Consider the following 11,551-nt stretch of genomic DNA (forward strand, 5'->3'; position numbering starts at 1 on the left):
CACATGTTAACATCCCCCACACAGTTAACACTGCCCTTCTGGCAAGCCTTTTCTATTTCCTGTTGTAATTTGTAGTCCACATCACTGCAGCTGTTAGGAGGCTTGTATATAACTGCCATCAGGGTCCTTTTACCCCTGCGATTTCTTAGCTCAACCCATAAAGATACTACACTTTCCGATCCAATGTCACTTCTTTCTAATGAATTAATATCATTGAACATCATTTCTTACCAATAAAGGCACACCAGCCCCTCTGCCTACCTGCCTATCCTTCCGATACACTTGGACGTTCAGCTCCCAGAGACATGCATCTTTTAGCCACGTCTCAGTGATGGCCACAATATCATACCTGCCAATCTGTAGCTGTACGACAAGATCATCCACCTTATTCCTTATGCTGCATGCATTTAAGTATAACACCTTAAGTCCAGTATTTGGTCCTTTTTGCTTTGATTGCTCTGCAACTTATCCAAAGGGCAGCAAATTTGCCCGTCACCTGCCTGTCCTTCCCAACATCTTTACTGCTCACTGGCTTAGATTTATTTGTTTTCCCCCTCCTCCGCTCTAGCATTGTTTCCCATCCCCCTGCCAAATTAGTTTAAACCCTCCCTAACAGCTCTATTAAAACTTCCCGCCAGGATATTGGTCCCCTTCGGGTTCAGGTGTAACCCGTCCTTTCTGAACAGGTCATACTTCCCCCAGAAGAGATCCCAATGACCCAAGAATCTGAAGCCCTGCACCTGCACCAGTCTCTCAGCCACGCTTTCATCTGCCTGATCCTTCTATTCTTGCTCTTGCTAGCATGTGGCACAGGTAGCAATCCTGAGATTACTACCCTGGAGGTCCTGCTTCTCAGCTTCCTTCCTAACTCCTGGAAATCTCTTTTCAGGACCTCCTCCCTTTTTCTATCTATGTCATTGGTACTAACATGTACCAAGACAGCTGGCTGCTCGGCCTCTCCCTTCAGAATATTGTGGACCCGATCCGAGACATCCCATATCCTGGCACCTGGGAGGCAACACGCCATGCGGGTATCTCTATCAGGCTCACAGAATCTATCTCCTGTCTGTTCCCCTGACTATGAAATCCCCTATGATTACCGCATTCCTCTTCTCCCTCCTTCCCTCCTTCCCTCCTGCACAACAATGCCAGGCTCAGTGCCAGAGACCCGGTCACCGTGGCCGTCCCCTGTCAGGTCATACCCCTCAACAGCATCCAAAACGATATACTTGTTGCTGAGGGGGGCAGCCACAGGGGTGCTCTCCACTACCCGGGCATTTCCCTTCCCTCTCCTGACAGTCACCCAGTTTTCAGACCCCTGTAAGTCTCGGGAGGACTACCTGGAGCTCCTGTCTATCACTTCTCCACTTTCCCCAATAAGCTGTAGGTCATCAAGCTGCAGCTCCAGATCCCTAACACGGTCTCTGAGGAGCTGCATCTCGGTGCACCTGGCGCAGATGTGGCCATCAGGGAGGCTGGAGGTCTCCTAGGATTCCCACATCTGACACCCTGAACAAAGCACTAACCCTACAGACATGCTACCCAATTCTACAGGAATGAAACAAGGAAAAAATAGTCTACTCACCCACTTACCTCGCCAAACACACAAACTTTTAAAACTGTTAGCTTGTACCATTAGCTGTGTGAGCCCTGTTGTTCCTCTGTCTTTCTGGGCCTATTCACCAAGGGGAAAAAGGTGCCTCGCTCTCGCCTCACCCCGTTACCGCCTAAGCCCATTCAGCCAAAGCCCTACACTCTGCTGCCACTCACTCCGCTGCCCGCTCCGACCACTGCCCGCTGTATAGGGTGGTCTTTTTAAACTCTCCGCTTTGTCCTGTCTACGGCATGCACCTTCGCAGTCTCGCCCTTCTTGTACTCGAAGAAGTTTTTTTTAAAAAAATGGCCTTCCTTCAGAATTTAGCTCTCACGCCGCCCTTCTTGTCCCAATCCAAAAAACAACCGTTGGAAGGAGAGGAGGGGAAGTAATTATCGGAAGTTCCAGAAATCGATGTTTGTGCCATTAGTTTGGAGGCTACACAGAATGAAAATAAGGTGTTGCTCCTCCAACCTGAGTGTGGCCTCATCATGGCGTGATTGTTAGAAGCTGCATCTTGATGTTTTTCTCGCTGGCATAGTGATCAGGGACATTGGAGTCTCTCTGTCTTCCCACATCCTGCAAGAAGGGATTTCCACTATACTGCCTGGCCTCTCTCCTGGTCTAATTGCAAATGTAAAGGGGGTGGGGAGTGGGGGCTCCACCTACAGCCTTTTTTGGCTTCTCTCACTGAGGCCTCTCCTCAGTGAAGCCTCGGAGTACTAAAGCCGTAAAATCTCTACTCGAGCTCTGTCCCCTCCAAGATTGGACACTCTGCTTGCCTCTGCATTACTTCAATTTCTTCTTGCTAATCAATCCAAAATACTGACTGGCCGCTGCAAGCCACTACCTTTTCTACTCGATCAGTGAACCTGAGCGCAGGCTTCTGATCTCTCTAACTGGTTGCCGCTCGTTTGTGCTAATGACCAACACAGTCCAAAGATTGTTCTGGGCACTGCCCTTGAGTATCACCATACTCCCAGTGTTGACATAGCATGCCCACAACTTAATAATCTGAACTGTACATCTTAGGAAAGTGGGAAGAAGCCAGAGCACCCGGAGGAAATCCATATTGTCATGCTGACAATGTGCATACAGACAGCGATGGGAATCGGAGATCGCCGGGTCAGTGAACCGATGGGAATCGGAGATCACTGGTACAGACAGCGATGGGAATTGGAGATTGCTGTGGCAGTAAAACTACTGCACAAATTGCTACTGAGGCGGTGCCTCCTGCAGTTGTGATCTTTCTAGGCAGGCAAATCTTCCCAGCTTCGTTGTAACTCTCTTCAAATTTACCTTCTCTCCCTCTTTTAGCTGGCTCTTGGCTTCCTCCAGGTTGGTTTTATCGTCATCTACCTGTCAGACTCACTGATCTCCGGCTTTACCACAGCCGCTGCAATTCACGTCCTGGTCTCCCAGCTCAAGTTTGTCTTCCAGCTGACTGTCCCTGGCTTCAGTGGCCCTCTTTCCCTGATTTATGTGAGTATAAATGACTTTGACAACATTGCATTTCTAATTATTATACAGTACTTATCTGTTTGTTTCATAAAAACCATAATTCTGGATTTCCATCAAAGTCCAGGTTACTGATTGTGCCTCTGTGCGTTACTTTAGACACTGAAACACATCTTTACTCACATCACGGAATCAAACGTTGCTGACGTCATCATTTCAGTCATCATCATGAGCGTGGTGTTCGTTTTCAAGGAAATTAATGACCGATTCAAGTCCAAGCTGCCGGTGCCAATCCCCATTGAGGTTATTATGGTGAGTTGGACACATTCACCTCTGACTTAGAACTGAACTCTCAACAAGCAATCTGCTAGATGCAGGGGTGTCAAACTCAAATACACAGTGGGCCAAAATTTAAAAATTGGTACAAGTCGAGGGCCGGACTGGTTCAGCGTTTATTGCAAAACTTATTGAAATGAATTTATTACACATATTAACCTGGAACTAACAAAGCTTAGGTTAATGCCTACAAAAACAACATTGAACATTAAATAAATAAAAAATCAGTTGCATTTATTTCTTATGGCTTTATCTGCAGCTTCTCCGGAGTAATTTCTAATGAAAACATTTTTCCACAGGCCAACACTCTGTGATTCACACTAGTCTAAGCCAGATACTTGGCATCTCATCTTGGATGCAAGTTCATCAATGTTTGGAGTCAGGCTCTGAGCTGAGGAAATCCTCAGAATTGAGTGAAGGTGTTCATCAGAAAGACGACTCCTGTGTGATGTTTTGTTTATCTTCATCAAAGAGAACAGTTGTTCACACAGATATGTGCTGTCAAACATAGAGAGCATTTGAGCAGCTTGGGTACGCAGCTGGGGCATTGTGTCGGGAATGAAACGTAGAAACAGTGCAGCGCCCACCGAGTCATACTTTGCCTTGAGTGTGTCACTACATTGGAGTTCAATCAGCTCCATTTGTATGTTGGTTGGTGCGCTTTCCACGTCAGCTGCAAATGGATTACTGAGCAGTTCAAACCTGCTTTTTTGGGGTTCAAAGTTGGCAAATCGCCGTGTGAAGTCGGCACCAAGTATGCTAAGTTTTTCAGCAAACTTTGCACGTGGGAACACTGCGGTAGAAACCTGCTCTTTCATAGTTTGGCAACACGGAAAATGGCTCAAGTTTTCTTGCTGCATCTGCGTCTCCCACAGGTGCAGCTTGGTTTTAAAAGTCCTCACTGCAGCGTACATGTCTGTGATCACACGACCCCGCCCCTGAAGCTGCAGGTTGAGTGCATTGAGATGGCTCGTGATGTCACACAGAAACGCCATTTCACGAAGCAACTGTTTATCCCGGAACTCTGTTGTGTCTTTCCCTTTGCTTTCCATGAACTGACAGATCTCCTCATGCAACTCGAAACATCTTTTCAGCACTTTTCCTTGGCTTAACCATCGCACCTCTGTGTGATAGGGCAAATCATTACATTCTGAACCCAACTCCTCCAGAAACGACTTGAACTCGCAGTGATTCAAATCTTTGGCTCTTATGAAGTTAACTGCTCGTGTTATGGTGCTCATTATATGTTCCATTTGGCCTGCGGGCCTTGAGTTTGACATATATGTGCTAGAGGAACTCAGTGAGCTGAGATATGATGTGGTAGCCATTACAGAGACTTGGATGGCTCAGGGACAGGAATGATTACTTCAAATGCCGGCTTTTAGATGTTTCAGAAAGGACAGGGTGTCAAGAGGGGCCGGATGGACCCAAACGCAGGCACTGAAGTACTAGGGGGAGGACAGGATGGGGATGCCATGGCACTTAAGGGTAGCTGGGGTTCAGGCAGATAGAGTTCTGGCAGGTGGAGCGGAGCGACTCCCGAAGTCCCGGTTCAGGCAGGGCGGAGCGACTCCCGAAGTCCCCGTTCAGGCAGGCAGACAGACAGGTCTAGGTAGCGATAGGCTAGCGGAGAGCCCTCCCTGGGTATACCCGCATATATCCCGGGTAGGGGCGCCTCCCAGGCGGAAACACCGGAGGCCTGGGCATGACGCGGACCCCTAGGTGGGTGCAGACACTATCCCAGAGTTCGGGCGGAAGAGGAGGGGGCAGAACCCCCGCCGGGCCACGGCGGGTCGGCTGGAGCCACCTGACGGAGGCAAGGGATAGGAACAAGCAGAACCCCCGCCGGGCCACGGCCCATTGGCCGGAACTGTCCGACGGAGGCAAGGGGTAGGAACGTGCATAGGTCCAGGTCGACCAACATAACAGCCGTGACAACGGGAAATTTGGAAACAGCCGGCAGACAGCGCGACCGCGCGAAACACAAAACCGAGTGGAGAAGCGGGACCAGCGCATGAGAAGAAAGGTGGGAGAGCGGACCAACCTGGCAATACTGGTACAGGCAGAGAAGCATGCTGAAGAATAGGTCTGAGCCCGGACAGGATAACAGAATGCAGAGACGAGTTCGGAGCCGGCGGGGAAACAGAACAAAACGACCACCAGTCTGATCCCAGTCCCAAGGCCCCTTATAAATACCTGCAGCTCAATGAGTTACAGGTGTGTCTCCTTGAACCAGGAGGGTCCTAACTAGATCACGGGTGACGGGAGGGACAACTGCAGGACCCGGACTCCGGAGCCCCCGGACCGGATCAAAACCCAGAACGCGGTTCTGGATCGGACCCTGACACAGGGGGGAGGCAAAAGAGGTGGGGGCATGGCACTGTTGATTAGAGATAGTGTCACAGCTGCAAAAAAGGTGGATGCCATAGAGGGATTGTCTACAGAGTCTCTGTGGGTGGAGGTCAGGAACAGGAAGGGATCAACAACTTTACTGGGTGTTTTTTATAGACCACCCAATAGTAACAGGGATATTGAGGAGCAGATAGGGCAACAGATCCTGGAAAGGTGTAATAATAACAGAGTTGTCGTGATGGGAGATTTTAATCTCCCAAATATCAATTGGCATCTCCCTAGAGCGAGGGGTTTAGAGGGGATGGAGTTTTTTAGGTGTGCTCAGGAAGGTTTCTTGACACAGTATGTAGATAAGCCTATAAGAGGAGAGACTGTACTTGATTTGGTGTTGGGAAATTAACCTGGTCAGGTGTCAGATCTCTGAGTGGGAGAGCATTTTGGAGATAGTGATCATAATTCTATCTCCTTTACCATAGCATTGAAGAGAGATAGGAACAGACAAGTTAGAAAAGTGTTTAATTGGAGTAAGGGGAATTATGAGGATATCGGGCAGGAAATTGGAGGCTTAAATTGGAAACTGATGTTCTCAGTGAAAAGTAAGGAAGAAACGTGGCAAATTTGTGTGGAGTTCTGTATAGGTACGTTCCAATGAGACAAGGAAGTTATGGTAGGGTACAGGAGCGAAGGAGGATCAGAGGTAACGTGATATGATCGTGTGGATAGTCAGAGGCTTCTTCCCAGGGCTGAAATGGTTGCCACAAGAGGACACAAGTTTAAGGTGTTGAGGAGTAGGTTCAAGGGTAAGTTTTTTCATGCAGAGAGTGGTGAGTGCGTGGAATGGGCTGCTGGCAATGGCGGTGGAAGCGGATACGGTAGGGTCTTTTAAGAGACTTTTAGACAGGTACATGGAGCTTAGTAAGATAGAGGGCTATAGGTAAGCCTAGTAATTTCTAAGGTAGGGACATTTTCGACTAACTTTGTGGGTGGAGGGCCTGTATTGTGCTGTAGTTGTGATGTTTCTATGTTTGTATGAGCAGGATCTTGGGGAGGGGTAGGGACTGTCGATGTGTCGTGTTCAAACGCTACCTCAGAATGAGAGAAGAGAGGAGAAGGCCCGTAGATTTATGCGTGGGGTGAGACCGGGGCTGGCTGGTGGACTGAAGAGAGGTGAAGCATGGTGGGTAAATGGAGCGGGTGGGGATGTTGGAGAGGGAAGGAGACAAGAGGCATGCAGACGATAATCAGGAGCATGGAGGCTACTGGTGTTGGTTTCCGCTCAGTAAGAAAGGAGATAGTGGGAAACTGAGGGAGAGGTGGTGGGCAGATGGAAGCAGATTGAGAGGAGGAATGAGTAGGTGAAATGTGGAGGGGGACAAAAATAGGAATGGGTTTTGATGAAAGGTAGTTGTGGGAGAAGGGATAAAAAAAGGGGGGACAAGAGATTCATCAGGAAGGAGTGGGGATTCGGCAGGTGAGAGTTGCCAGAAGTTGTAAAACTCGATGATTATTAGGATGCAGACCACCCTGACGCAGTACGAGACATTTTGAGTCTCAGAAAAAGATTCTGATAACCTCTCATAACCTTATGAGATATTGGCATTCCTCGAATTTATGTTTGGCCTCACACTAGCAGTGGAAGAGTTTGAGGATGGACAGGTTTTTGTGGGAATGTCATGGGGTGTTGAAATGGTCTATGTCTGGGAGCTTGGGATGGCAACTACAGACAAAGTGCAGGTGTTCTGTGAAATGGTCAGCTAGTCTACGTTTGGTCACGTCCGTGTAGAGGACTGCAAATTGTGATCCCTAAAATCAGCAGATGAGGCTGGAGGACATTACTTCCAACCCCCATTAGGAAGGTGTTAGTTCCCTCCATTTCTTTCTGATGTTGCCGGGACTGGAGCACCTGAGTTATAAGGAAAGACTGAATAGATTAGAACTTTATTTCCTAGAAAGTGGAAGATTGAGGGGAGATTTGACAGAGGTCTACAAAATTATAAGGGGTATAGACGGGGTAAATGCAAGCAGGCCTTTTCCATTGAGGTTTGGTAAGACTACAACTACAGACTACAGCTGGGTTAAGGGTGAAAGGCAAAAGGTTCAAGGGGAACATGAGGGGAAACACCTTTGTTCAGAGAGTGGTGAGAGTGTGGAATGAACTGCCAGCGCGATTTCGATTTCAATGTTTAAGGGAAGTACATATGGAGGGCTATGGCCTGGGCGCAGGTCATAGAGAGTACAGTGAAGAAACAGGCCCTTCAGCCCATCTAGTCCAGGCTGAAACCATTTCAACTGCCTACTCCCATCAACCTGCACTGGGACCAGAGCCCTCCTATCATTCATGTACCTATCCAAACTTTTCTTAAGTGTTGAAATTGAGCTTGTATCCACCACTTGTGCCAGCAGCTCATTCCACAGTCTCACAACCGTCTGAGTGAATAAGTTTCTCCTGATGTTCCCTTAAACTTTTCACCTTTCACCCTTAACCCATTACCTCTAATTCTAATCTCACCCAACCTCAGTGGAAAAATCCTGCTTGCATTTGCCCTATCTATAATTTGGTACAGTTCTATCAAATCTCCTCACAATCTTCTATGTTCTAAGAAATAAATTCCTAACATCTTCAATCTTTCCTTATAACACAGGCCCTCCAGAACCGGCAATATCCTTGTAAATTTGCTCTGTGCTCTTTCATCTTTCTGTATCTTTCTGTACATCTTTCCTCAAGAGACAGAGGCAGCATATATGAAACTCTTGATGGGCTGGGCAGGCTGTGAGCTGGTGTTTGACTCCACTCCATTTTGCTCCCATTGTTCACTAGTTAAAGCGATGAGGGAGATTGAAACATCGAGGCAAATGCAGAAGTTTGGAGATTACTTGGGTGTTCCAGTGCTCTGCAGTCTCCAAGATGATTCCAGGAGGCAGAAGCAACATGCCGAATCATAGAAACATAGAAAATCTACACCACAATACAGGCCCTTTGGCCCACAAACCTGCGCCAACCATGTCCCTACCTTAGAACTACCTAAGCTTACCCATAGCCCTCTATTTTTCTAAGCTCCATGTAGCTATCCAGGAGTCTCTTAAAAGACCCTATCGTTTCCACGTCCACCACCACCGTCGGCAGCCCATTCCATGTACTCATCACTCTCTGCGTAAAAAACTTACCACTGACATCTCCTCTGTATCTACTTCCAAGCACCTTAAAACTGTGCCTTCTCATGCTAGCCATTTCAGCCCTGACTATCCACATGATCAATGCCTCTCATCATCTTATGCTCCTCTATCAGGTCACCTCTCATCCTCTGTCGCTCCAAGGAGGAAAGGGCAAGTTTACTCAGCCTATTCTCAGAAGGCATGCTCCCAAATCCAGGCAACATCCAAATCTCCTCTTCACCCTTTATATGGTTTCTACATCCTTCCTGTAGTGAGGCGACCAGAACTGAGCACAGTATTCCAAGTGGGGCCTGACCAGGATCCTATATAGCTACAACATTACCTCTTGCTCTTAAACTCAATCCCACGGTTGATGAAGGCCAATGCACTATATGACTTCTTAACCACAGAGTCAACCTGCATAGCAGCTTTGAGTGTCCTATGGACTTGGACCCCAAGATCCCTCTGATTCTCCACACTGCCAAGAGTCTTACCACTAATGCTAATTTCTGTCATCGTATTTGACTTACCAAAATGAACCACCTCACACTTATCTGGCTTGAACTCCATTTGCCACTTCTCAGCCCAGCTTTTCATCCTATCAATGTCCCCGCTGTAACTTCTGTCAGCCCTCCACACTATCCACAACAACCCCAGCCCTTGTGTCATCAGCAAATTTACTAACCCCTCTCTCCACTTCCTCATCCTGGTCATTTATAAAAATCACGAAGAGTAGGGGTCCCAGAACGGATCCCTGAGGCACACCGCTGGTCACCAACCTCCATGCAGAATATGTCATGTCTACAACCACTTTTTGCCTTCTGTGGACAAGCCAGTTCTGGATCCACAAAGCAATGTCCCCTTGGATCCCATGCCTCCTTACTTTCTCAATAAGCCTTGCATGGGGTACCTTATCAAATGCCTTGCTGAAATCCATATACACTACATCTACGGCTCAGTCTTCATCAATGTTTTTAGTCACATCCTCAAAAAATTCAATCAGGCTCGTAAAGCACGACCTGCTCTTGACAAAGCCATGCTGACTACTCCTAATCATATTATACCTCTCCAAATGTCCATAAATCCTGCCTCTCAGGATTTTCTCCATCAACTTACCAACCACTGAAGTAAGACTCATTGGCCTATAATTTCCTGGGCTATCCCTAATCCCTTAAGGGAACAACATCCGCAACCCTCTGATCCTCCGGAACCTCTCCCGTCCTCATTGATGATGCAAAGATCATTGCCAGAGGCTCAGTAATCTCCTCCCTCGCTTCCACAGTAGCCTAGGGTACATCCTGCCCAGTCCCGGTGACTTATCCAACTTGATGCTTTCCAAAACTCCAGCATATCCTCTTCCTTAATATCTACATGCTCAAGCTTTTCAGTCTGCTGCAAGTCATCCCTACAATTGCCAAGATTCTTTTCCATAGTGAATACTGAAGTATTCATTGAGTACCTCCGCTATTTCCTCCGGTTCCATACACACTTTTCCACTGTCACGCTTGATATATTCTTTTCCGCTGTCACACTTGAATGTACACATTTCCACTGTCACACTTGACATATTCTCATGGTGAGAAGGCCGAGTGATGGGGCATAAGCCAATATTTGACATCATTTCAGTGATTAAAGCTTCCATTGTTCACTGGTTAAAGTGACGAGGGAGATTGAGACCTTGGAGCGAATGCAGAGGGTGAGCACCCGGCTGCCTGCTTTTTGATTGCTACGTTATCAGAGGGGGAGAGCCTGCCGATGTGATGGAGAATGTTGGCCAGGTTTTTGCATTTTAGATGTGGATTTGGACTATAGACTTCTTTTTCAGTCATTGTTGTTTATATTCTGTGTTTGTCGCCTGATCATTCTTGTTTATTTTGCTTGGTGGGGATTTCGGGGTTGATGTGCCTGTTCCATTTTTGTTTTTTGTATGGGGAGGAGGGATTTGGGGGTTAATGGTTTGATTTGGGGTCTGTCTCTTCTTTCTTGGTTTCATGGCTACAGGGAGAAGAATTTCAGAGTTGTATACTTTGATAATAAATAAATGAATCTTATGAACTCTATACTAGCTGCTAACTTTCATGCCACATCCATGTGGGACTGTCCTAGTTGGCTTATTGTTCCTGCCTGCCCTGATGCACTGAACTGCACCCCATCCTGAGCCACCAGGCATTTTGCATGTCCTTCATCATTTGCCCCAGCCCCCATCACCTCTTCTTCACTCTTCCTTTTGCAAAAAAAAGTCCATCCATTTCCACTCCACCAACATTCTCAACTTGTGCTGGTCCTGAAGAACTTTTTGACTTCTTTCTACCAGAAACAGTGTAGCCATGGTCACTTCCACATGAATTAGCAATAGCTGTATTTTTCTGGGTGACATGGAACAGTCCCTGTTCTAAGCCTTCTCTGAGTGCACTTCCCAACTCTTTCTCATGTGAGTTAAGATTCATGTACCTTCTCATCCTGACCACAGATTATCAACAACATGACCCTTTCTTTATTACCCACAACACTACTCCATACTCATGACCAAATTATCCACAGCCCTGCCTCTTACTTTTCAATATCAACCTGATGTGTATCTAGGGCAAGGTTTTCTAGTTCTGGATATCTCCCTCTCTCAGCACCCTACCAATGGACATTCCCTCCCTCTCTTCCTAC

The 11,551-nt window shown here is 47.3% G+C and overlaps 1 protein-coding gene across 1 annotated transcript in view; it reads left to right on the forward strand.

The window, feature by feature from the left end:
• LOC140738181 (chloride anion exchanger-like) overlaps positions 1-11,551 on the forward strand; it is a 160,833-nt gene that overhangs the window by 21,675 nt on the left and 127,607 nt on the right. The window contains exons 6-8 of the mRNA XM_073065298.1: positions 2,912-3,076; positions 3,212-3,364; positions 4,264-4,391. Coding sequence (XP_072921399.1) covers positions 2,912-3,076; positions 3,212-3,364; positions 4,264-4,391 — 446 coding nt within the window. The remainder of the gene's footprint in view (positions 1-2,911; positions 3,077-3,211; positions 3,365-4,263; positions 4,392-11,551) is intronic.

Source organism: Hemitrygon akajei, chromosome 14 (genome assembly GCF_048418815.1).
Source record: "Hemitrygon akajei chromosome 14, sHemAka1.3, whole genome shotgun sequence".
In the NCBI taxonomy this organism is placed as follows: domain Eukaryota; kingdom Metazoa; phylum Chordata; class Chondrichthyes; order Myliobatiformes; family Dasyatidae; genus Hemitrygon; species Hemitrygon akajei.